We start from the raw sequence: 27,936 nt of genomic DNA, 5'->3' as shown, positions 1-27,936 counted from the left end.
AGTTTCCTCAACTATTCTCATAAGGTAAATTTCGAGGACGAAATTTCTTGTAGAGGGGGAGAATTGTAACAACCCGATTTTCAAATTAATATTTAATTGAAATTGGAGGTAAATTGTGAAAATGGGTGAAATTAAGTGACTAAAGTATAATTTATGAAAACTTGTATGCCATTTTCAAAGTAAAGGAAATTCAGGGACCAAGCCCTGAATTTCCCCTAAAAGTGTCGGCAAGTTTGTTATAACTAACGTGTTTTCTGATTTCAATCAGAAAACACAAAAGCTTTTTTTTCAATTTTCTTCCTCTCACACCTCCATTTTCAAGTCCGATCCAAACACCGTCCGAATTCTGATCGTTGTTTTGAAACCACCGTTGTGTTCATCATCGAGCGAGGAACAAACCCTTCAAATTAATTGAAGCGAAACGCGACCAAACGTCGGGAATTTCCAGTCAAAGTAGCGACGGTTTTGTTAGCTCTATCGCCGAGGAAATCTTAAATTCACCGCTGATCGTTGCTCCGTTTACGACACCTCCCGCACCATCGTGTTCCTTGTGCCGTTCCGAGTTCACCGGTGTCAACCTTGTCCACCGTAGACGGCGGCGCGTGAGGAGGTGGTGCAGTCAAAGATTCGGCCGATTTGAAATCGAGCTCTCCGCCGTTCAAAAATTTGAACCGATCGTTGTAAGTATCTTGAAATCGCTCAAAATAATTTTTAGAAATTTTTTCGGGATTTTTAGGGCCCCGGAGGACGCCTCACGCGCCACACGCGCCGCCGCAGGGCGAGTGGCTGCTGGAAATCGGTTTAACCGGTTTTCAACCGGTTCTGACCGGTTTGACCGGTTTCAACCGGTTCGAATCGGTTTGACCGGTCTGAACTGGTTTGACCGGTCTGACCCGACCCGACCGTTGACCCGACCCGACCCGACCGTTGACCCGATCCAACCGTTGACCGTTGACTTTCTTTGACCAAAACTTAAAATGGCTTTGACCGAGCATTAAACGACCGTTAATCTTTTCCGAGTATACCTATCCTGATAGTTTTCGACGTGCTGAATCCGTTTCCGTGGTCCGTTTTGTCAAATTCGAATCTGAAGGTCTCCAAATCTACGGTCAAAGTGGTTGACTTTGACTTTGACCAAGAATTTGAATTTTCGAAAAGTCATACTTTATGTTTTTCGACGCCCTGATTCCGATTCCGTAATCCGTTTGGCCAAATTCAGACTCGAAATACCTCAAATTGATAGTCAAACCCAAAAAAAAATGCGTATATACTTAAGAAGTTTAGCTTTGAACAATTAAATAGGATTTGAGACTGATAAATATTATTGTTTGAAGGTACAAGAGACTCTCCGGATCGTTCGACAGCTCGACCCAGCTCTTCTAGATCAGTTAAACCACGTGTGCCAGTATTCACCCGTTCGAAAACTGTAGCAGAGCGTGGTGAAACCAGCAGTCAGTAGATTTGTTATTTGAATCTATTGTCGAGGTGTGTTCCCTACTTATTACTGAACTGTTTTATTGGTTTTAATATGTGGTACACCGAATTCATTGGTTATTGTTTTATGGATGCACCAATTTAATGTGACAATTTATGGAATATGGCTGCTATCTAATTTTGTTTTGAAATGGTATATGATTACCATGTTTTTGGATTTATGGAATTTATGTCAATGTGCAATTGAATTTTGGAATTGAATTTAGATGGAATAGCTCTGATCAAGCTAAATGGGCCTAATGTGACTCTTGAGGGCCTTAAGATGTTTCATTAGGTCGGCTTTCCTTTGTTGTGTGCTTAGGGTAAGCTATATGGACTTATTGACTTGGGCTTAAGGATACAAGCTTCAGAGCCTATCCTTAAGTCGGCTTTCTTTTTGCTATGTGCATAAAGTAAGCTATATGGAAAATAATTTTGGGAACTACTGATGGTGTACCAGAAAAGGGTTTAAACTATGATTTTCAAAAAGTTAAACTCTTTTACGAATTTGTGAGATTACTGGACTATGATTTGTACCTATTGTGATTTTATGGAAATGTTGGGACACACTGAGCCTAGCTCACCTTTTGAAAATGTTTTCCCCCTTTCAGATACTGTTGGTTAGATACCTTGGTTCGAGCACTTGGAGGATCAACATATCTCTTGAAGTAAATCAGATTGTAATGTTTTTATCTGGCAAGTTGACTTTATTTTGGTGACATGGACCTTATTTTAAAATATCGGATTTTATAATGATAACTCTTTTGCTAATACTGCTCGGTTTATTGTGATTTTGAATTTGAAGACATGTTTTAAATTAAATTATTATTTATTTGTACTATATTTACGAGTTGGATTTTGATAGTATAATTTGTTTATAATTTCATGTTATTTATAATGTGATTTTATATTGATGGAATAACGGTTGCGAAAAATGTCTTTAATAATCATAATGTGATCCATTAGACTTAGTCGAAATGCATAGGCCGGGTCTAAGGGTTACAGAAGGGGCCTAAACCATAAAGAAGATTTGATAGATTTTTTGTCGCATTACCAAACAATTTTCATTCATTATCTCCTTCCTTCACACCCACCCTTTCCCAAAATAAGCATCCCGTGTCACCTTTTTCCACGATTTAAAAATCCATATTGATTATAGATTAATACTTATATAATCAAGTTATATGTTGCTCAAAATCTAATTATGTTTGGATATTGATTTGGCACACTTTTTTACTTTCATTTAAGACTTGAGAGGTATTTTAACGAGATATATTGTTTTGTAGTTGTGTGTCTCACATAGAGGAATCTGCTAGGAAAATTTGCTTTGTTTTTTTAGGGATTGAATGAATCTCTTTAATCTGCATATTTATTTCACATGTAATGGTAACATATTCATATGTGCATTATTCAATTTACGTGGGTGTTTTATATATTAGTGTTGTCGTATCATACTAGCAATTTTAGATCTGACCTAAAGTCTAAAATTGTCAGACCTCGTGTATGAATGTGGGCATGGCACACACTTTAGCAGACAGTCTCTTGGGAAAAGTGGGGTTGAACCTTCCTCTATCAAACTCTTAATATAATATTAACACATAATTATTTGATTAAAAATAGCATAAATATAATACCAATATCATATAATAATGCAGCAAGGCCTTTAACTAAGGCATCGGTGATCTGGTGAAAAGCTGGAAAGCAGCATTTATGAAACCAAGCAATTAAAATCAAATTTTTTACAGCTGCAAACTCTATTTAAACCACTGCACTCAGTGTCCAACCACTGCATTGGAGCATTTTTCTCACCAATGGCTTTCAAAGCTACGCTGCTGTTTGTATTGGCAACTTCTCTGCTAGTTTCAACGACTGTATGTCCACCTCTTCACCACCACTAAATACAATTTTTTTTACTTTTTAGTTGTTGCTTATGTTTTTCATTTTCTTTAGGTTGCTTCCAATGAGGTGGGGGAGAAGAATGAGGTGATTTTACAAAACATTGTTCTACTACTTTTTCTCTGTTTTGTCTTGTCTGGTTTGTATGAATCTTTAAATGAAGTTGGTAGCTGTTTCCGTTGTTTTCTGAAATTGTTGCATATCACACTTCAGATTAAGGCTGCTGTCCCGGTGAAGCCTCCCACTGTAGCACCACCAACAAAGTCCCCTACTCCCCCGTATAAACTTCCAACCCCAGCACCACCAGGCAAGGCCCCAACTCCACCGTATAAGCCACCGTCTCCAGTACCAGCAGTCAAGCCCCCTACACCACCATATAAGCCACCATCTCCAGTACACCCAACCAAGGCCCCAACTCCACCATATAAGCCCCCGTCTCCAGCACCACCAGTCAAGGCCCCAACACCACCGTATAAGCCACCGTCTCCTGCACCACCAGTCAAGGCCCCAAAACCACCGTATCCTGCACCACCAGTCAAGGCCCCAACTCCACCGTATAAGCCACCGTCTCCTGCACCACCAGTCAAGCCTCCTACCATACCATATAAGCCTCCGACTCCTGCACCAGCACCAGCACCCCCAACCAAAGCACCAACTCCACCATATAAGCCGCCTACCCCAGTGCCTCCAGTTAAGCCCCCTACACCACCATACAAGCCACCGACAACTCCTACACCTCCTTACAAGCCACCAAGTCCACCATTGCCGCCTGTTAGGACAAGAAAGGGTAAAAACTCTTTATTTTCCCCACTTACCAGAGTTAAAATAAATCCAACGTCAGCTTTTCCATAACAGTAGGCAACTTTATCCTTTAATTCTCTGACCACATCCTGTTGGACAATTTTGATCGGCAGATTGCATCCCATTATGTGGACAACGGTGTAAATTACATTCGAGGACCAACCTCTGCTTGAGAGCTTGTGTCACATGCTGCGACAGATGCAAATGTGTTCCACCAGGGACTTATGGCAACAGAGAAATGTGTGGCAAATGTTACACCGACATGAGAACCCACCGCAACAAGCACAAGTGTCCTTGAAAACCCAAGACGACGTCACTTCTCGATGATGCTTTCATATATGTAATAGCAAATTGCTTGCTTGTAATAAGTTTTGTGAGAATGGGTAAAATGAATGGTTTTCTTGTTTAATGTATCCGTTTCTTATCCTACAGCCTATGAACTTATCTAAATAGTTTTTGTCCGGTGTAATTTGTGTCATTGATAATTTTAGTTGGTGTTGGATGAATCATCAAAAACACAAGCATTAAATTTCAAATAAATTTAAGGCAAATTATACTCTACTTAATTATTTATTTTTACTTTAATTATTATTAATATTTTAATTATTATTATTATTATTTAATTATTTAAATGATGTTGATCAAATCAATATAATTATATATTTTTATTAATATAATTATACATTTATCCTTAATATTTATATATTAATATAATTATATACTTATACTTAATATTTATATATTAATATTATATTAATATGATCTTAATTTTAATTAATTTAATAACTATAAGAGAAAATAACCTCAGTGATCAAAAATCCCATATAATATACGATTTTAACCAACTTTTTTTCGGATTTGCCAAAATGACTAACAAAATCGCAATGCGATCGCTAATTCGCAACGCGATCTCCATTATCGCAAATCAGTTTCCAGATTCGCAACGCGATTATGACTATCGCAATGCGATTTTCTAATTTCGCGTTTCGATTTTCCCAATTCGCAATGCGAATAAGTAAATCGCAATGCGAATTTGGAAAATCACAACGCGATAATACAAAATCGCAACGCGATAATACAAAATCGCAACGCGATACTGACTTTCGCAACGCGATACTGACTTTCGCAACGCGATACTTACTTTCGCAACGCGATACTGACTTTCGCAACGAGATAATACATAATCGCAATGCGATTTTCAAAGCGCCATTAGTATCGCAAAGCGTATTTTATTTTCAAATTCCAAACACGAATATTAATATATTGGAACACTGAACCGTCCACAGTATATCCCGTAATCGCAACTCATAACCTAAAACCTAAAATCACAACTCAATCTCATCTCCATCTCTCACTCTCTCACCCATCTCCGACGAAATCTGTCCCCATCCCCGGCGAAATCCATCTATCTCCATCTCTCAGAGCCACCCTCACAATCAGAAATGGAAAATCAACCACCGAGGGTTAGTTTTTTAAATTATTTTCTTTTTGAAATTTTTGCATTATTATTAGGTTTTTCATATTGAAATTGATGATAAGTTTACTGGTAATTTCAATAATAGATTAACCATTTCACTTAGATTGCTTATTAAATCAACCGAGAATCGCAACGCGAAATGAAAATCGCAACGAAAAAATCGCAACGCGATTTTATTCTCTCGTTGCGATAGTTAAATTCGCGTTGCGATTGTCATTTTCGTGTTGCGATTTTCATTTTCAGAAACTATTCTTCTTCTGCAAATTGAAACTTGAATGAATTGCATTACTTCAATCAAAAAACAAAGACAAATAAGAAATTCACAGTGTTGCAAATTTAAGTTTGAAGAATAAACTACTACTCTTTATGTTTATTATTGTTTTTGGTATATCTTCACAGTGTAGTTTTTGGTATATCTAACTTAGTATGTTTATTGTTTTTGTAGAACTTTTATTCGGCTTAATTGACCTTAAGAAATAAAGTCAGCCTGGCCAAAACAATTGCGTCGAAGCTTTCACCTGCACAAAGAAAAATGTTTGAGGATACTTGCTTCGGGCCATGGCTGAAAGTACAACATCCCGGTGGAGATGCGATGTTGACACACCTGTTTCTTCAAACCATGACTAACGATCTACCAGATACTATACAACGTCGTGATGAAGAAATATGGTTTGATTTTCCACCGGCGTATACTTGTTTTGGGCGGGAGGAGTTTTGCTTAATCACCGGTCTACGCTTCGGACACGATGATGTAGGTCGGTACACTAGACACATTACCCGCCCATCATGGTTATCCCGGGTTTTTCCTGAGCTGGAGAGGCCGAATCTACACGTGGAATACCTGACGAGATTATTGAATAAGAAAGATGGTTTTACTCGGATGGATGACGTCGATGTTGTCCGAGTATGCCTTCTAACAAGTTATTACTAGTACACGTTTAACTTTGTTTGAGCTTTTATATTGTTAGGAGGCCAACACTCCATTACAAAGGCTGACACTCACGGAAGCTGAGCTTGCCACTGATTGGTGGCAAGCTAGTAAGCGTTTTTTTGATGGCACGGATGATGAGCAGCCTCCACTTCGGGAGCCATCACCTCACCCAGAGCTATCACCTTACCCAGAGCCATCACCTGATCGACCCGACTATACACCTCCACAACGACAGCCATCACCTATTCTGTCACATCATCGAGCCTCTTCTCCACTATCACGTGGTGAGGTCAATGCCTTGCGTGAGGAGGTCGGTACTTTACGCAAAGACGATGGTGCATGGCGTGTTGAGGTGTCTACTTTACGCGGTGAGGTAGCCGCTCTACGTGAGATGGTAGTATCGTTGCAGAATGAGGTTCATACTCTACGCAACGAGGTAAGTTTAAGATTTTTCATATTTAACTTGATGATAAATTTACTCGTAATTTCACTTAGATTAACCATTTCACTTAGATTGCTTAATAAATTCATTCGGTTGCTGCCAATACTGCTAAACTGTTTTTGTTAGTATTTGTTTTTGGTTTTGTTTTTGTCTTTTGGTTGAAGTAATGCAATCCATTCAAGTTTCAATTTGCAGAAGAAGAATAGTTTACTTTCGCAACACGAAAATGACTATCGCAATGCGGAAATGGCTATCGCAATGTGAAATGAAAATCGCAACGACAAAATCGCAATGCGAAATGAAAATCGCAACGAAAAAATCGCAACGCGAAATGAAAATCGCAATGCCATTTGTGTTTCGCGTTGCGATTTTGTCATTGCGATTTTCATTTCGCATTGCTATTTTTTCGTTGCGATAGCCATTTCCGCGTTGCGATAGTCATTTTCGCGTTGCGAAAGTAAGTTTCGTGTTGCGAAAGTAAACTATTATTCTTCTGGAATGTTTATATATGTTGTCATTTTAAATGTTTATATAAGTGCTTACTTCTGAAATGTTATCTGATGCATTTTGTGAACTATGATAGAATAATGACTTGGGTGAATACAATGCAAGTTTGAAACATATTTGTCTTTGTTTAATATCATGTATGTTTATTTACTGATTTATGTATTAATTTTTTTAGCGGCCCGATAAGGTGGATGCTTTACGTCGGGTTTTCCTTGCACGACGGAGTTCACGCATCAGACGGCATGCACGTGCTATTACGTCTCCGTTCACCCCAATGGTGCGAAGACTCCGGAAGAAGAAGCCCGACTCACCTGTCATCCCTCAAGAGTCCCCTTCAATCGTTCAAGAGGCCCCTATCATCCCTCAAGAGTCCCCCCCACCGTTCAAGAGGCCACTGTCATCGTTGAAGAGGTCCCTCCCACGATTCCAGAGCCCGATTCACATGGGGTAATATATCGAATTATTGAGAAACCCCCACCGTTTCCGGACATGATGGATGAGAGTTGGCTCTCGTATGAGTTACCGGCTAGTACCTTTCCGGTATCTGAAGTGGAGAGGAGACAACTACCGGAAACAATTCTGGATAATACCCTTTGGGCTAAGACCGCAGTTGATTTTTATCTACATGAGCGGAGCCAAGGGTGTTACACTGACATAAGCAAACTCAACGATGAGATGTATTTGTTGCTTAATCGGTCTTGGTGGGGTGTGTTATTAGGGGTTGAAGACAGTGGTTATTTCGATGGAGAGGTAAGTCTTATATTTGTCTTATATATGATTTTGATTATTTTTTTTTAAAAATTAATGTAATTCACTAATATATGTCTTTTTTTGTAAAACAGCATATCGATGCGTGGGTGTCACGTCTTCTAATAATAAGGAAGCTTAGGAAAAATAAAAAAAATTCGCAATATACAATAATGCCGGCGGCTTTTCACGCAGTTCACTTGAAGAATCAACGAGATGAATCATTTTCGTTGGGCAATGGACAAGCTAAACTTTATCCTGCATGGTGGGAGGTCGATAAGGTTAGTGTTTATTTTTTAAATTTTTTAAAGGTGTTCATAAATAAGTGCGCAAATAAATGAATTATTACTTATGATTGCAGGTGTTTATCCCTGTTTTGGAACGTCGTCATTGGCTCCTCGTCCAACTTCAGCTCCCATCCCTGAAGATAATAGTATATGACAACATGATAAATTACATATCACTGTCTGATTTGAGAGATATTATCAAGGGATGGAGCTCTCATTTGGCTAAATTCTTGGATGAGATTAATTATTGGACTCATTCTGGACACAAGAAGCCAAAGAAGTTCAATGTCACAGTTGTCAGAGACGAGACCGCGCCACAACAATCACCGGGAGCCAGAGGGGATTGTGGTCCTCTCGTATGCATGTGCTTGGCGCGTTTGACGACGGGAAGCACAGAGTTTCTACCTCCCACCGATAGAGATAGAGCTGCAGTAGGCTTGTGGTTTCGGCATTATATGGCTAGAGCAATATATTCGAGACGCTGCCTACCTGCATCCGCGTTATGAAAGTATCTATTGTTAATTGGTAAGTCAAATGCAAGTTTTGTTAATATATACTCCTTTTGGTTTGAAAATGTTTGGTTAAGTACCTAGAATTCAATAATTTGCTGTTTGTAGGTTTTAGATGTGTAGGAAGTCTTGTTTGAGCAAATGTTTGGTTTCTGCAGGTTAATCCTTAAGTGAGCTGCGTGAAATGGATGTACGGGTGCAAAAGTTGATTCATTGATTCAATAATTGATGAGGAAATAAGAATTATTATTATTTTTTGATTGTTTAATTGATTTGTAAAAAATGATTTGTAAATGTTGATTTGTTTAATTGATGTGTACATAATTCTTATTTGTGCTTGTTTAATTGATTGAAATGTAATAGTTGATTTGTTGATTTTCAATCTGCATTATGTTGAAGGCAAAACAGACTATCGCAACACGAAACTGACTATCGCAACGAGAGAATCGCAATGCGAAATAAAAATCGCAACGAGAAAATCGCAATGCGATTTTCATTTCGCATTGCGATTTTCTCGTTGCGATAGCTATTTTCGCGTTGCGATAGCCATTTTCGCGTTGCGATAGTCATTTTTGCGTTGCGATTTCCCCGTTACGATAGTCAAATGAATGTCTAATAAGTGATAACAACTGAACAGATCATAGCAATGTTCAAACTCAAGTTACTAATACATGCCTAACTGAAAATGTTAAAAGTGCACACATAAAATACACATAATACAACTTTTGCATTTAAAAATCACCTAAGTTAACAATCCCAAAAGGTGAAGCCGGTTGTGATTAGGATTTTGAAGATGATTGCGATTTTCAGAATCTCGTTGCGAAAGTCAGAATCGAGTTGCGAAAGTCAAATCGCGTTGCGAAAGTCAGTATCGCGTTGCGAAAGTCAGTATCGCGTTGCGATTTTGTATTATCGCATTGCGATAGTCAGTATCGCATTACGAATTGGGAAAATCGCAACGCGAAATTGTAAAATCGCATTGCGATAGTCATAATCGCGTTGCGAATCTGGAAACTGATTTGCGATAATGGAGATCGCGTTGCGAATTAGCGATCGCATTGCGATTTTGTTGGTCATTTTGGTAAATCCGGAAAAAGTTGGTTAAAATCGTATATTATATGGGATTTTTTATCACTGAGGTTATTTTCTCTAACTATAATGCTCTAATTAGATAAATCAAAAGAGAAACATGGCTGGTTCTACTTGGTGTCATCCTCCATGCCGCTTACATGTTAAGCACCTTCGACACCTACTTCAAGACACCCTCATTGTTCACGGCATGGATCTTGTTTCCTCTGGCTTCTCTCCTCCTGCTAAATGCTTTGTTCTTCTTGTCGGTAAACCCTGTCACGGCCATGGAAATGAATTAGGGTTAGGGTGAGAAAGAATTGAGGATTTCTTGGGTAATTGGAGATTTAGGGTTTCCTGTAATTAATTTGGGGATTGAGATGAGTGAGGACTTGTAATAGGGTAACTAGAAAGGGTTGGTGAAACGACATCAGGTAATGTATAATAGTGGGTCAGTTCATTAAAGATGTTGGGCTGTTGTGTGTGTAAAACTCAACCAGTAGTAGGCCAACGTTTCTGTAACCTGTAAATGATATAACATTAAGTCAGCAATGGTATTGTATAAATAGAAGATACATTGTAATTGTGAGTATTTTAACAAGAGAAATAAATCAACCTACCTGATTATCAGCAAATTGGTAATCAGAGTTATTCTTAATCTAACACCAAATTGGGAAAAACAAAGAAAATACAACACAAGGGTAATGGAAGTCATTACTCAACAATTGTGCAAATTCCTCCACCAAACAATAAAGAAAAAGAAGAACCAAAAGAAAAATTATCAGCTTGGTGGGCAGCACAGAAAGATAAGAAAAGAATGTCTGCGCTGGAATCAAGAACTGGAGAAACCTATGGATATGTGTAGGGAATCTTGGAACTCATGTCCAAAGCAGTAGACACTGTGGGACTGTCACATGCAAGTTCCCATCCAAAATATCAGAGTAAACTAGATGGAAAAATACCCACACAGGTAATAGTAATCAACGAGAAAGATAGGTACTCTTTTGACTCTAAAGAACCGGGCATTCTAGCTTCAAAACCTCACATGGTATGTCATTCTACTTTTCAAGAAAAATCATTGCACCCACCCACTACACCCTATAGTACTGCTAAACACAATATCATGCACAATTGGAACAATAAGGAGGAATCTTCCTCCACTTAACATCTACATCAACATATATATATTTCAAAACCTATGATTGAGCTTCAACAGTTTGATAGAACCAACCTAGAAGCTGGATTCGAAAATATGAATATATATATATATATATTATTCTTGTAATTCCTGAACATAAAAAACTTGAGATTGCTACTAATATACTTAATAGGTTAAGCAGAAATTTAATATGTTGGATATATGATGCAAAAAATAGAATCACATCGCAATAATTTGTTGCAGACTTATATCATAGATTTTGTGACAAATTTTACAGATGTAATAGATGAATTTAATAAGTTGTTTCAAAAGTTCACGGTGGCAGAGTACTAAGCCCAATTTGAAGAATTAAGACCAATTATGTTGTAACAGAACCCTCACTTGGGGGAAAACTATTTTGTTTTCAGGGTTATCAGTGGTCTTAGAGAACTGAAACATAAAGTAAAGGTTCATGAACCACAACAGTTAAATGAGGTATATAGAAAGACAAAACTATATGAATTAACCCTAGAAGTGAACAATAGAAAAACCATGACAACATTTAGGATGAACCCCAAAATTCATTCTACTTTGGACAGAGAAACATAGTACAAACAAGCTTTATTGTTAAGAGAAACCAAACCCCTACTAACAGTAACAAACAAAGCTTATTGAATTATACAAGAGCAAATAAATTATGTTTTAAATGTGGGGAAAAGTTTGGTCCTGCTCATCAATGTAAAAAAAAATAGTTGAATATGATGGAAGAAATTGAAGAAGATAAAATAAACCAAGGAGACCAACACATTATAGAGATGAACCAATAACCAAGTCCCTTACAAAACACAGAACAGGAAGAAGAAAACTTGAAAACTTCTATAAATGCTCTTACTGTCAATACGGGTCATACCACTTTAAGAATTAGTGGAACAATAAAATGAAGGCATTTCAGCATCCTGGTGGTAAGAGAGTAAACGAGCCGAGTCGAGCGAGATAGGAGAGTAAACAAACCGATTCAAACTCGAGTATCGCTGAACTAGACTCAAACTTTAAATATAAACTCGACTCGACTTAAAAACTCATAAACCTAAAATTTTCAAATTCGACTTGAACTCAAAAAATAATATTAAAACTCGAACCTAACTCGAAAAAACTCAAATTCAAAAAAATTTCAAAAACTCAAAACTCAAGCTCAATTAAAATTCGATTCAAACTCAATTCATCACCACGCGGCTCTGTAAGTTAAACTAATGAGTTTAGGCTTTAATTTATAAGATCACTTGTGAGCACTTGCTTCTCATTTAAAGATGTGGGATATCAAGACTTCCCTTCAAATTACTATCGCTTTCTTCTAATCCAAACGCCACTTTTGTCTCATCAAATTATCATACCGATGGCTCGTACCAAGCAAACTGTCAGGAAATCAACCGGAGTCGGAGAGGGTTTTCTCCATCTCTCATTCTATTACTCATGTTCCCTTTCTTACTTTCTTTATGCTTTCATTTCTACTTTTTTTTTACTGATTAAACTCATATGTTTGTATGCATAAATGCTTCTTATATGAATTCTCTTTTCCTTGTGTTCCTTCTTCGTCTTTCTCTGATTAGAATTATCGGATTATATCTATCGAATTTGGATTTTCTTGTTCTAGGCTTGGCCTTTGTCCCTTGGATCTCTCATATTTCGTGGGATAGTTTGAGACGAACAAGGATTTTTTTTAGTGTTTTTTACGGATGGAACACTTGTACCCATTTTATGTGTTTCGATGCTCCTCTGCACTAGATTTTACAGAAGCATTTGATGCAGCTTGCTTTCCTCTTACTCTATTCTCTAGCTCATTTGATTATGGTTGGGCTTCTGGGATCTCAGCCACAGTTATCCAAGGATTGTTGGATATGTTGGTGGAGAGGGTGCAGACAATGTTAACCAGTGTTTCCTTGAAGCCTCTCGACTTGGCAGTACAGAACTTGTCCGCATTTTATTGCAGGTGGGTATTTTTTCTTTGGATTGGAATTTGAACTTTTGCTTATTTATTGCCAACATTTGCTGCCAACATTTTCAAGATGCTTATTTGCAATTTATTCATTATTTGTTGAAAATGCATCGACATTGACCAAGGTTCAGTTCTGTGAGAGGTTGGGTGAAAAAATAGTGCTACTATGTGCATCCTGTACACAGAGCATTGATATGCTAGGAAATTACCACTCCAGCCTTTGAAGTGAATAAAATCTCATTCTATTTGGTGATTGATTCTCACAATTTATCTTATCCTTGGACAATACAAGTTTCTTGCTTCTTTTTTAATAAAATCTCACTCTACACACTTAAGATATGGTTACATGTAGTCATGAAATTATTCAGGGTTCTTGCATGTAAACTAATTTCAGCTTGGAGATATCAGAGGTATTGAAATGGCAGTCTAAATCCCTTAAATATAGTCTGATCCAGTTATGTCATAGTCATAGCATTCTATTTTACTCTTATACTCTGTAAGATTTGCTATTCCCTCCCCCTCTCTCTCTTAAATGTGATGAAGGAATCCCAAGCATTTAGATTGAAAAACATGCAAGTGAATGGGAATGCTCCTGTGTTAAATTGTACCGGTTTTTTTCTTGTTTAGACACGAATGAGCCGACAGATTCCATGGAAAACTTAAATTGAGAACCAAAGAATCACACCATAATATGGTTTTTATTTTTTCTCGTAACCATGGAAATTCACGTGTGCTTTCTCTTATTTTGCTATAAGAAAAGTTTTTCCCTTTTTTTAATAGTAGAAAATATTATTATTGTCATTATTATTACTATTATTTTTGTACTGCAATATGGCATTTCCTTAGTTATCTTTGTTGGTTTATGTGGTATTTGTCTGGCCTAGATCGCCCAACGGAATAGCTTGGATATGTTGATCTTGCCTTGGGTTTTGCCTCACATTATTGCAAGATTGGAACAATGGAGTGTCTAGTAGAAGAGGGCAATGCCATGGCGTTTTTGGGACCTTTAATGAGGGCAGCTGAAAGAGGCTGCATGCAGGTTGTCCAGTGGTTTGTTAAAAGAGGTTGTTGAGACATGGAGCTCTGTATGGCCCTCACTGCTGCTACTTCCAGCAGCCAAATTGGTGTAGCTGCATATCTTCTACCCCATGTTCCTAAGCATGTCCTAACGGCACTAAGCATTGAAATTCTCAAGGCTGCGGGTGAAAGAAGTGGCGGAACTCACGATTTAATTTTTCTATGTAATGTGTTTATTATGTATAGAATTCGTAGTAATGTCGATCAAATTTTAAGAAATAAAATATTATATGAAATGCATTTCAAGTATATTTTTTAAAATATTAATAATTTTGTAACAAAAGGAAATGTTCTTCTCCGTAAAGGTTTTGAGTTTAAATAAATATATCTGTAGGATGTGTGAGCATTGTTAATTGATTAAAAAAAATTAAACATATATTAGTTTATAACTATCCCAAATTCTACTTCCATTCTAAAACGCTTTAATTGTTTATAATTATATATATCATAATCTTATCATGTATTTACCTTAACTATTCATATGATTCAAACTCGTCATTTTTCATTAAAAAATTGGTGATTGTATGATATTAATGTTAACTTGTTGACTATGATATGATAAAATATGATCTCATCGTTTAGTTGTATTTGTACATCAAATCTCCGTACATCAAATCTCCGTTTACATTATGTCATCGAGTCAGTTCTTGAAATATCATGTTGGTGAGTCAGTGCTTGAAAGCAACGACGGTGTCGATAGTCATCATTAAGATATGATAAAATCATGTCTCAATCAGCAAGTTGTGTATATTTATTTTATATGTTGATATGTTTATGTATAAGTATGCGAATGATTTATTTAGGAGTCATATAACATCATTTTGCATAATTTGTATGTTACTTTCATGTGCATAACTTAACCCCTATCACATAATTAGATTTAGGATTTAGGGTTTAGGATTTAGGCCTTAGGGTTCATTACAAATACATTAATTAATCGACTTGGTACCGATTTAAGAGGTAAGTACAATATAGTATCTTGATATTAAATGCATTACAATATGGTTTAGTTGTATTATAGAATTTTTAATATATTTTTAAAATTTTATAATTATCAATAATGTATTTTTAATAATGTAATTTTAAAAAATCTAAAATTATAATATAACATTTTTTCGAGTTTCTCACGAGCTTTTCGAGTCGAATATCGAATAGCTCATTTCGGCTCGTTAAGAACTCGAGTCGAGCTCGAGCTCGAGTCGAGTCCATTCGATCCGAGTATTTATCGAGCCTTGATCGAGTTGATCTCGAGTATTCGTGATCTGTCTCGTCTCATTTACCGCCCTAATAGTGAGATTACCCACAACTTTATAAATTTGAGCAAAAGAAGGGTAGAATTAATACAAACACAACCATTAGTAATCACTGTAGCTAGTGGAGAGAAATTACAAAGTACTGCCAAAAATAGAAATTTAGAATGGAAAATACAAGGATATGTTTTTCAACATGACTTTAGGGTAGTGATGATTTTAGGAGTGAATTGGTTAAATAAATACAATCTACTGTGAATAGTACTGGAAAACTTGAACCGAACCTGATTTCTCTGACCGATTTACCCGACTTAATACCTGATATTAATCCGAACATGATAATCAAATTTGATCTGATACTCGACTCATATCCGACCCGAATCATACCCGATCCAAAATTTAGCGAAATCGAAATCAACCAGAACCAAAATTAACCTGAAGTGAAATCAAAATTAACCCGAACAAAATTTTATCCGAAAGCAACCCAAACCAAATTTAACCCGACCCGAAAGCAACCCGAACATATTAAAATTGATAAAAGTTATTTTCAATAATAAACTAATTTAAATAAAATTGATAATTTATTAAAAATATTAGATTTATAATAAAATAATAGAAAATTTAAGAGGAATATAAAAGTAAGAATCTAATTGTAGGATTGAAAACAATAAAAAATAAAGTTTACTTATCTTACTTGTTATAAAATATTAGATTTATAATAAAAATAATAGAAAACAACAAAAATAAAGGAAATAATATTAGATTTATAGTAAAAATACTATAAACTTTAATATTGTTATGAATATAACTTAACAAATAAAATTATGTATTATTTTTTTAAAATTTAATACAAAATATTAAATTTATAATTGAAAATAAAATTTTTATTTTTTTATCAAATAGTTCTCATTATAAATTTTTCATACGAGATCAATATAAAATTTTGATAATAAATTCTAACACGTATTATAGGATCGTATTTGTGTCAAATTATCGATTTATCATCTCTAAATGATGGTTTAATTCAAAATATTGAACGATTAAGAATTGAAATTAAACCTAAATGATAAAATTAACAAATAAGAAAACATATTTTTACAAGTGTATATCAATTATTCTATATATACTTAATTTTGATTAGACTCATAACCAATTCAACCCGAATTGACCTAATATAAAGGTTGACCTAAACAAAAAATCAACTGATCCAATATTGACCCGACCCGAAATCTAATTGATCCAATATTAACCTGACCCAACCCGATATTGGCCTAATCCAAAAATCAACCGATCCGATATTGATTTGAATAAAAAAACAACCGATCCAATAATCACCAAACCCGAAAATTGACCGACCCGATCCGATTCACCGTACACTCGAACTAGATTCGAACAGATTCTAAAAAAAATAAACCGAATTTTATCTAGACCTAAAATTATCCGACCCTAAATAATTTAACCCAAACCCGATCCGAATAACATGTTTACCACCTCTATCTGTGAATGGTCTTTAATGAAATGAAATTAGCATTCCAAAAAAATCATAAATAAATCATCTTGCAAAGAGAAAATATAATTGCTTAAATTAAAATGATGTCTGGGTCACAGTTTACAAAAAACAGCAGTAAAGGGGACAACATACATTAGGGAAAATATATTTTCTTGCGGTTGAGGAGAAGTCTAACTATGACATACCTACTGTCTTACAGGATCAATTGAATCAATATTCTTCAATTTTTGAAGAACCAGTAGGTTTACCACCCTGAGGAAGTCATAACCACTCTATCCTATTACAATCAAATGCCTAACCCATTAATATAAGACCTTATAGATTTTCTTACCATAAAAAATAGAAGTAGAAAGATAAAGTATTGATATGCTAGTTTCCTCTATTATACAATACAGTAAGGTGTCGTTTGGTTCGCTGGAATCTCTTGAAATTAGGGGAATTAAAATCCAATTCCACTACTTTCTTATGTTTGGTTCAAGTTTTCAAAGGGGGAATTGGAATCCAATTCCATCAAGGGAGGGAAAGTAAATTTCATCCATAACATGATGAAATTAAAATCCTTTGGAGGAGGGAATGTGAAATTAGACCATACTACCTTCATAAATCTTTTGGTATTCGGGTCAAATTTTATTTTTAAATTTCGGGATCGGTTGGATTTTTTTAAAAAAAAATTCAGGTTCGGGTCGGGTCAGGTTTTTTAAAGTTTGATATTCGGGTCGGGTTCGAGTTTAGGGTGAAAAATACCCGACCCGACCCGAAAAACATATATAATTTTACCTTATATATTTAGGAATAATTACAATAATATCCCCTCTATATATAATTTTTTTCAATTAAGTCACTGTTTTTATTGAATAAAAATATTTTTTTTATTTCGGGTCAGGTCGGACCAAAACCCGACCCATGACCATCCCTAATTGGGATGATTTTAACTTATGATATTTATTAGTATGATCTTTATAATTTATTGAAATGAATAATCAATCAATAAAATAAAATTTTAATATTTTTTTAAATTTTTATAATATATTGCTACATGTAAGTTATAAAACAAACTAAAATTAAACAAAAAAAATCAAGAAGGACAATTATGTCATTTTACATTATTGAAATCAAATTCATCTGACATGTCTGCGAACCAAACAAAATATGAAATTGGATTCCAATTCAATTTCCTGCCAACCAAACAGATTTCAGATTCAGATTCAGATTCAGATTCCAATTCCTACAGATTCTAATTCTTTCACAGATTCAAATTCCCTCAGAAATATTCCAGCGAATCAAACGTCACCTAAGAGTCCTTTTGCCTCTCTCTACGTTTTAATTAAAAAGAAAGATGGTAATTGGAGATTTTGTGTAGATTATAGACAACTTAATATCATTAAAGTAAAAATTAAATTTTATATCCCTTGTGGATGATTTATTAGATGAATTAATAGGAATTCAATATTACTCCAAAATTGATCTAAGATCTGATTATTGACAAATTAAAATTAAAAAAGAGATATCCCTAAAACAACATTTAGACTCATCATCATCACTATGAATTTAAAGTAATGCCTTACGAACTTACTAATGCGCCCAACAACTTTTCAGGCCACGCGTCCACATCTTACATCCCGTGTTACTTCCGCACTCTACCACCTCCCCGGTGAAACAGTAAAAATAAGTATGAAAAATTAAAAAGTCCACAGCTCAAAAGCTTAAAAGTGACATTTCCCATCTCTCTCCTTCTCAGAACTTCAGCAAAATTCAGCTAAAATGCCACCGTCATCTCTGCCACCAAAGCCGCAATCTGCGATGGTCATTGTTCTCCTCTTTCTCTCATCCGCCGCATTGCTTTGTGAATCGATGTTAAGCTTACATTACTACTCCAAAACCTGCCCCAGTTTCAACAAAATCATGCAGGAAACCATAACCAACAAGCAAATCACCAGCCCCACAACCGCCGCCGGAACGCTCCGCCTTTTTTCCACGACTGTCTCCCCAACGGATCCGACGGTTCCATTCTCATTTCCTCCACCGCATTCAACAAAGCCGAACGCGATGCCGACATCAACCTCTCTCTCCCCGGAGATCCCTTCGTCCTCATCGTCCAAGTCAAAACAGCCCTCGAGCTCGCCTGTCCAAACACCGTCTCCTGCTCCGACATCCTCGCCGTCGCCACCAGTGACCTCGTGACAATGCTCGGCGGACCCTACTATAACATCTATCTGGGCCGTAAAGATTCACGGTCATCATCGGCTTCTTCGATAGAAGGGAAGTTGCCGAAACCCACCATGGGTATGCCACAACTCATCAACCTCTTTGCTTCGAGTGGGTTCACTGTTCAAGAAATGGTTGCCTTAAGCGGCGCACACACGGTCGGCTTCTCTCATTGCAAAGAGTTCAGCTCAAATATTGGCATTGATACCCACTACAATCCCAGATTCACTCAAGCATTGAAACAAGCCTGTGCAGATTATCCAAAGAACCCAACACTCTCTGTTTTCAATGATATTATGACCCCCAACAAGTTTGATAACTCGTATTATCAGAATTTGCCAAAGGGTTTGGGGCTTTTGGAATCAGACCATGTATTTTACAGTGATCCAAGAACAAGGCCGTTTTTGGAATTGTATGCAAAGGATCAAAACAAGTTCTTTCAAGATTTTGCTAAAGCCATGCAGAAGCTAAGTGTTTATGGGATCAAGACTGGGAGGAGAGGAGAGATTAGGCGCAGGTGTGATGCTGTTAACTGACCATTCTTTAGCATGTTAAGTATAATCTGAGGTTGTTAAGTTAAATTTTGGGTTGGTTTGAAATCATTTGAGAAATATTTATACTTGTATTGGTTTGTATCAATTGTCATATCGCCAGGCTTAAATTTGTATACATAACTACTTAATTCTGTTTTCTGAGTTTCAAAGTTCAAATCTTGGAGTTTTTGCGTATTTTAATCAGTAACTTTCAGCCTAGTGGATTGTGGTCATGGAAACAACAATGAAATCAGCTGGAAATATGCCTTTGTTTGTGGGTTTTGGAATTGGTGATATTTGATTGTTCAAGTTACTCTGGGTTCAAAGCAACATGGTTTCCATTTTCCATCTGCCACCATGTGGGGTGGTTCATTTTTTGAAATGCAGAGTTTGAATACTTTTATATAATATTTTTTCTGTATGTTCTCAGAATTCAACCACTTTTTCCTGCTATTAAAAAAACTTTTCCTGGAAATCAACCTTACTTTACGACTCATATATCTCTTGTTTACTTTATGAATCTAATTTTTTAAAGTAAAACCCTAATGTTTTCAAAGTTGCAATTTTAATGTCAATTTTAAAAAAGAATTTTTATTTATAAATTTTTAAAAAAAATACCTGAAAAAGAACTTAAAATTATTGATATTAAAAAAAACCACAATTTTCGTAATATCTTACGAAAACAAACTTTAATTAGAAAATTCATTATCGCTGTTAGCTAACACCATCATCGTTGAACGTCCTCCAACATATCATCGAATCTCCTGGTTGTCCATCTCCTTTGTCATTACCCCAATCCCGTAAATCTTTAAACATAAATCTTTAAATCTCTCTAAACTCTAAATTCATAGGCCTTTAATAACCAAATCTATAATATCTTTTCTCTCAAGTTGCTCTTTCCTTCCTTTTTGTCAATGAGTTTTTGAAGGGAAGAGGGAGAATTGATTAGAGATTTAGATTAGGGATTTAGTTATTGGATATTTAACGATTCAAGTTTATGGATTTGGGCTACGAAAAAATAATAACTGACGGTTGAGGTTTGATGATGGGTAAGTTGGTGTTTAGTGATGATGACGATGATAGTGACTGAATGTAAAAATGAATTTTGGGATTAAAGATTTTAGGTTATTCGGAGTTATTAATTTTGAGGTGTTTTGTAAAACATTGATAAATTTTATCAAATTTTTTATGACTGTAATAAAAATAACCTTAAAAATAATAATTTTAGAAATATTAAGCATCTATTTTAAAAAAAAATCAGTTAAAATAACAAAATAATAACAATGCCAAAATAAAACTAATGTGGAATAGACAGATAAGCTAGATGTTTGGATATATCATTGAAAAGATTGTTCCATGATAAAATTGTAAAACGCAAAATAGGGCTGACACTGCACCAACAACCAATTAAAACACTATATCTGTGCAGACAACTTTGTCTTGTATACATGAAGATAAAAAAAAAAAAAAAAAAAACCTTTTTTGATGCTAATGCTAGTGGCTGTCGTACACTTGCCGCCGACAACATTAGCTTCTTAATTTCAATGGCTCAAAGAATCACGCAGTCTCAGTGTATCACAATACCTGAGATCTGTACTATCTCGATTGATAAAAGATTTTTATCAGGGATTTATTGTATTTTTTTTAAAAAGGAGAAATATTAATGCGAGAAAATCATTTAGGAACTTGAGATGAACTTTATAATAATACTAAAATCGAGAGATGGGCTGAAATAACATTACATAGGCTTGGGCTCAAGTAGGAAGTTCTCGATTTTTGGCCTAATAAGGAGAATATGACAAATGTTATAGTGTTCAACGAACTTGTCACCTCGAGGTCACAAGTTTTATGAGATATATTATTTTAATGGAACTGGATGAGAGGGCCTAGGCCTGTAAACGAATCGAACGGATACGAACGAAAGTATGTTTATGTTCGTTCATTTAATAAATAAACGAACATAAACGAACACGAACATAAACGAACAAATTTTTTTTTGTTCATGTTCGTTCATTAAGGAATATAGCTTGTTCATGTTCGTTCATTAAATGATAAACGAACATAAACGAACGTAAACGAACACAAACGAACGAACATAATAAATAAACACAATAAACGAACATAAACGAACAACACAAACACAAAAAACAAACTTATTTGAATACAACAAATGAATGTAAAAAAAGTAAACTACAAGAATATCAACTTAAAATTCATTAATATAACCTGCAACTTTAGAGTTAATTTGTTCGAATACAAAAAAACATACATAAATCATAAATAAGCTATATGAACATAATAAAGTCTTAAAGTTAATTTGTTCAACAAAACAATCTTCTTGAAATTCAAACAACTTCAATAATCTTCGTAACATATTCAACTTGCTCTCTGAACATAAATGAACAAACATATAATCGAATGTTCATGAACGTAAATGAATGAACGAGCCCTTTGTTCGTGTTCGTTCATTTAATTAAACGAACACAAAATCTTGTTCATGTTCGTTCATTTAATAAATAAACGAACATAAACGAACTTCCCGCCGCACGATTCATGAACGGTTCGCTGAACGTTCAGTTCATTTACAGGCCTAAGTGGGCCTCATGGGGACCATTAATTTATTGTATTTAACGGGACTCGTCACCTTTTTTAAAAAATAAAAAATTATAAAAAATAATTTAAATTTTGAAACGTTAAAAAAAAAGAAAATTGTCAACTTGAGGCGACGAGTTCCTTCGAATTCAAAAAAATAATCGTTTATAGCCGTTAGTCAACGAACAACAACGATCACTTGGGAAACGATCCCCATGGAACTTGTCACCTCGACGTGATGAGTTCTGCCAGATTAAATTTAAAAAACAATTAATTAAAAAGTGAATTAATAATTTTATTAAAAAAATGGTGTTTACAAACTAAGTAAATAATAAACTTTATTTATTTTTTCTAAGTTCTTGAAGATACCGAGGAGTAGTCGAATGATAATGGCGCGGGGCTCATCAAGTACGTTGGGGTCATCGGCCTTGATCATCTTCATCTTGGTTGGTTGTTCAAAAAGAGGTGTACTTAACACACTCTGAGATTCACATTCGAAATACAGTGATGTGCTTATGGTATTTGACGTCATCATTGTCGTTACTGAATCAACTTGACTACCTTGTTGACTATATATGATATGATCCCATTCACCCTCACTCGCATGTTCTGTCGAAGATGCTTGAGTGTGTTGCATTGCATCCCATAAAGCTCCAACCCAAGTCGACTGAATCTCTGTTGAAGTATGATATGCAGTATAAAAACCGAAACTAGCCTGAGATACAAAAATAGTAATCTTCAAATGCAGATGCTGAAATACAAGATGACGATGATTTCTTCGACTTGGCAAATCTGGCCTTGTGTTGTTCCTATTCTCCCATCTCTTCTGCTATCGTGAGATATGGTTTCCCGTTTGCTTCATAATTTCGGAGATAGAGAGATTAGTCGAAATCTAAGTCCATCGATGTAATTTCGTAACACACGGGGATCGATAACTGACGTTGATTCCATTGCTTAATGTAGACAGTGTGTTTCCTTGGCCAATCCTTGTTATGTTTCCCACTCAAATCAATTCTATGGAGCGCATCCATATTCCATATTTGCATAGGATTCAACCTATAGGAATCGGTTGATGAGACACAAACTGCTACAACATTCTATCAGTGACGTGTATCTTAACAATAAAAAAATGTAATAATAAAGTCACGATACACCATAAATCAGACCCATCAAAAACTCTCGGTGGCAATAATCGATAGATCTCTTTGTCCAATACGAAATCCAAGAAAACTGTAAATATTAACTATAAAAGTTAGTATATATAACGTTAAACAATTTCAAAAAAACCATAAAAGAATTCATATGTATTGCATATCGATCGACGATGTCGATCCTCATCCGTATATCATTTTTAGCAGCACCCGACAACTTCGTATCGATTATTTTATGGTGCCATCTAAAAAATATAAAAAGCGATTAAATAAATATATAAAAAAATAGTTAAAAAAGTAAAGTTAAAAAATTATCTTTCAGTCAGAGGAAACTCAATTGGGGTTGTTGTAATTGGCGTCAAAAACGGTAATCGATACCATGCTCGTGACTGTATCAATATTAGATAGCCTGCTACATCGACTTTTAGACCCCGATCAATGATTGCAGACTTACAAAGCTCCCGATACAAATGCTAAAATCGCCTACCTCAATTGGCATTACTACATTTATCGAAATTATTTAATATAAGTATATATTAAGTGTGCGCCAAAATATCATATTTATTCGATAATAGTATCCCTCCAATCAGTTGAAGAAGATATGTTCAGGATGCAAAAATAACTTCCTCCTCGGTAGAGTTGACCGTCACTTGAAATTCAGGCTCCAACCACATCATCCATATCCGATAGATGTCCATGATGTCGGATGGTGACAGCCTTCCCAAAACTTCGTGTATCGATGCGGTTGTAACTGTTTTGCCTGACGCGATAGCACCATTCACAGGAACACCGAGTTGGTAGTCAACTTCTTCCAAAGTAATCGTCGCTTCACCACTCGAGAAATAGAAAGTGGATGTCTCGGGCCTTCAACGTCCAATCAGAGCTAAAATCAATGACGGATACACCTTAAAGCCACGTACAAATATGGTTGGATATAGACTGGAAGATATAGAATCATTCGCTTATGCATATCTCTCGATGTCATCCCGCGTTGACAAATGTTATGTTCTTCTTCCGAGCGGAGTTCGATCGACGAAATATGAACATTATCGAGGTGTAACATCTCATCTCGGAAAGCCATTTTTCAAGATTTCTTTATGAAATATGAATTTTGCTCAAATTTGTTTGTAATAAAGGATGGATAAAAAACTTAAACCCAAACTCTTATTTATTGCCACTAAACAAAAAAATTTGAGAAAACTCATCACATTGAGGTGATGAGTTTCATGAGGATCGTTGTCTAGGTAACCGTCGTTGTTGTCTATTGACCAATGACTATGAACGACTATTTTTTTTTAAATTCGAATAAACTCATCACATTGAGGTGATGAATTCTTTTTTTAAATTTTACGTTTCAAAATTTAAATTATTTTTTAAAAAATATTTTTTAAACGGACTCATAACCTCGAGATGACGAGTCGCATTAAATACAATAAATTAATAGCCCCTATGGGGCCACTTATTCACGTTCATTAAAATAATATATCTCATTCATTAAACACCGTAACAATATTCTCTAAAATAAAAAAATCCGAATATCCTATTGGACTAAATAAAAAACCCGAATGCTCCATCGGCCAGAAAAAACCGGAAGTTCTCACCAAATCATAGGCAGCCCATTTATCTAAAAGGAACGTGGAGCATTTAAAATATAGGCAAAAATCCCCCCCATTCCGTACAAGTTTCCTAGTCCCACCCAAACTTATAAAGGCGGCTTTCAACACGGAATTGGTTAGACAGGCCTCGGCTTACTCCCCAAGAAAACCCTCTTTTTTATTTATATATATCATCTCCCCTCCGGCCTCTCCCTACAATAACACAATTCTAATAAAATCATTCATCAATGGCCGGAGGGACAGAAGCTTTTCCTGATCTTGGAAAACATTGCCAATTCTCAGGTTGTCATCAATTAGATTTTCTGCCTTTCAATTGCGAAGCTTGCCATAAGGTACCCCTTTTCTTATCCTTCTCTCTTTTCCCTATTGTTGATTGACAACCTTTCATGGATGATTGCATGAAGCATGCGGCTAGGTTAAACCCAGATTCATATTTATGTTTATGATGTTATTAACTTTTGTATTAATAACAAATCCGTCCAGGTGTTTTGTTTGGAGCATAAATCGTGCAAGTCTCACGAATGTCCGAAACCGGAACATAACAGCAGGAAGGTGATTATATGCGAAATCTGTTCAACTTCGATCGAGATAACAGGCAAAGAAGATCAAGAGAAGATGATATTGGAGAAACATGAGAAATCTGGGGTTTGCGATCCAAGGAAGAAGAAGAAACCAACTTGCCCTGTTAGGAGGTGTAAAGAGACATTGACATTCTCTAACAGAACCGTTTGCAGGGCTTGTGGATTGGAGGTTTGTTTGAAACACCGGTTTCCAGCCGATCATGCTTGCAAACAGGGTTCCTCCTCCGCACCAGCAGCGGCTAGAGAAGGTTGGAATGACAAGTTCTTGCCAGCGTTTAATTTGAGGAATGGTAAAGATTGTGGCAAGAGCCGGGGGTCTTCATCATCAACTACTCCATCTTTAAAAGCCTATTAGGACTTTCAAGGTCTCTCTTTTATTTTCTTTACTAATGTATAAATTTAATGAAAAGGAATGAAAATCTCCATAGCTTTAAATCTTCTTTCTGATATGTTATTGTGATCATTGACATCTTAAATGTTAATTCTTTGGCTCATCAATGACTCTCCAAAAGAATTCCAAAATCAATGGCAGCAAATAAATCCATTATTGATACGAAGAGCTAACTATAATCGAAAAAATAAACCAATTTATCCCCAATGGACAACAAACAAGTATACATATAGATTTGACCTCCGTTTCATTTTTATTCTCTTTAGGGGTCTAAAACAAGTTATGACCATTTAAGAAGTAAAATTTGAAGTGTCAAGCGTTACATGTTGGCCGTTGTTTCCTTGATTTCTTCCAATGTGATGGTCTGCATATAATGAAGAAAAATATGCACGTTGTTAGAGCAAACACCACAAGAAAATACTGATATATTATATATACAAGATGCTCATCAGCTATGTTGCCGACTCTTCACTTTTCTTTTAGTATCCGTATTTGACACCCGTGTATGAAGTATATCTAGACATGCGTATATGATATAATCCTCCAGATGCATGGAAAATTTCAAAACAGTTGCCTATTTGTATTCAACATTCACAGTCAAGTCTAAGTAACATAGGTTGTAAGCACAGACAAAAGGAATTAGTAACCTGATCCTGGCCAGCAAATTCGTTATCTCGAGTGACAAAGAGCATACAGTGACATTCTTTCCCGCCAAATAGTTTTGGAAATTGAATAAGAGAGCATAGATATATTAGAGTGATTGACACATTAGCTGTAGGTTCATGAAAACTGAAAATGTCCAAGTGCTAACGGTGATATCATTGTTCTCAAGCTGCATTCAAGCAACCAGCTTTTGTACCGTATAAGGCAACAGCCTCGAACAAAGACATGTTTTAACAGTTAACCTTTATATAAGCAAACCGTAAACTTTCAAGGTTCAACCCATTAAACAACTGGCTTGCTAAAGAAAGTGCATAAACTAGGACATACCAAAGTATTTCTTAATTGTCTTCTTTTCAAAAGTGTCCCCTTGGAAAAGAGAACTATACCTTGAATTCTTCATTGTAAGACCACAAATGCAAGAAACAGTGTGTGCTGAAAGTCCTTTGGATCAATCTCAATCATGAGTATAAAGTTATGTTCGTGATTTAAAATAATAGCTATCTAGTTCTTCAGGACTATGTTATCGGCTCAGAAGTTTTCACTAAGTCCATAATCAGCATAACAATGCAGCTAATATTTATAAGTGTTAGGTATGACTCATAAATATATCGGTAAAGAGGACAGGGGATGGAGCGGAGTGAGCGAAGCGAACTGTGCTTACAAAGAAAGTTTCGTAGAGGGGGTTACGATTATGTGGGTTGAAGGTGCGGGGTCGAAGCCATCGCAGTACGGTGCAAGGTTAATTATGTAATTATGTACCAGGTTTTTTATTATAAATAAAGATGTAACCTAAACCTATGAGACATTGAATAAAACTTCTAGCGCCGTCTAGGCACCGAGGACGTAAGCACATTGCCGAACCTCGTTAAAATTCTTGTGTTCTTTCGTTTTCTTTACCCGATTCTCCAACAATTGGTATCAGATGTCAGGAGCAAAATTCGAAGTTGAGAAATTTGATGGTCATGGTAACTTCGGATTATGGTAAACGAGAGTGAAGGATCTATTGGCGCAGCAAGGGATCCTGAAGGCTTTGCGACCTACAAAGCCGGTGTCGATGGAGGAGGAAGATTGGGAAGAATTGCAACACCGAGCGGCAGG

General features: G+C 35.8%; 2 protein-coding genes and 1 pseudogene across 4 annotated transcripts; all 3 read left to right on the top strand.

Annotated features, from left to right (window-relative positions):
• Positions 1 to 3,153: 3,153 nt before the first annotated feature.
• LOC120210154 (gibberellin-regulated protein 14-like) lies at positions 3,154 to 4,583 on the top strand. 3 transcript variants are annotated; one of them, XM_039208946.1, is made up of 5 exons: positions 3,154 to 3,344; positions 3,424 to 3,456; positions 3,583 to 3,873; positions 3,910 to 4,156; positions 4,284 to 4,583. In XM_039208946.1, the coding sequence occupies exons 1-5, from the start codon at positions 3,285 to 3,287 to the stop codon at positions 4,466 to 4,468; spliced, it is 816 nt and encodes a 271-aa protein (XP_039064877.1). In that variant the 5' UTR covers positions 3,154 to 3,284; the 3' UTR covers positions 4,469 to 4,583. The 3 variants fall into 3 exon arrangements, with proteins under 3 accessions (XP_039064877.1, XP_039064876.1, XP_039064878.1); XM_039208947.1 differs by having other exon boundaries at positions 3,156 to 3,344; positions 3,958 to 4,156; XM_039208945.1 differs by having other exon boundaries at positions 3,155 to 3,344; positions 3,583 to 4,156.
• Positions 4,584 to 18,803: 14,220 nt separating this feature from the next.
• Positions 18,804 to 20,017, top strand: LOC120210118 (annotated as a pseudogene).
• Positions 20,018 to 25,335: 5,318 nt separating this feature from the next.
• Positions 25,336 to 26,278, top strand: LOC120210117 (zinc finger AN1 domain-containing stress-associated protein 12-like). Its single transcript, XM_039208924.1, has 2 exons — positions 25,336 to 25,535; positions 25,687 to 26,278. Exons 1-2 carry the CDS (start codon positions 25,431 to 25,433, stop codon positions 26,137 to 26,139), a joined length of 558 nt encoding a protein of 185 aa, XP_039064855.1. The 5' UTR covers positions 25,336 to 25,430; the 3' UTR covers positions 26,140 to 26,278.
• The last annotated feature ends 1,658 nt before the right edge of the window (positions 26,279 to 27,936 follow it).

Source organism: Hibiscus syriacus, unplaced genomic scaffold, assembly GCF_006381635.1.
Source record: "Hibiscus syriacus cultivar Baekdansim isolate YM2019G1 unplaced genomic scaffold, ASM638163v2 tig00109916_pilon, whole genome shotgun sequence".
In the NCBI taxonomy this organism is placed as follows: domain Eukaryota; kingdom Viridiplantae; phylum Streptophyta; class Magnoliopsida; order Malvales; family Malvaceae; genus Hibiscus; species Hibiscus syriacus.
This window is presented reverse-complemented; position numbering and strand designations above follow the sequence as displayed.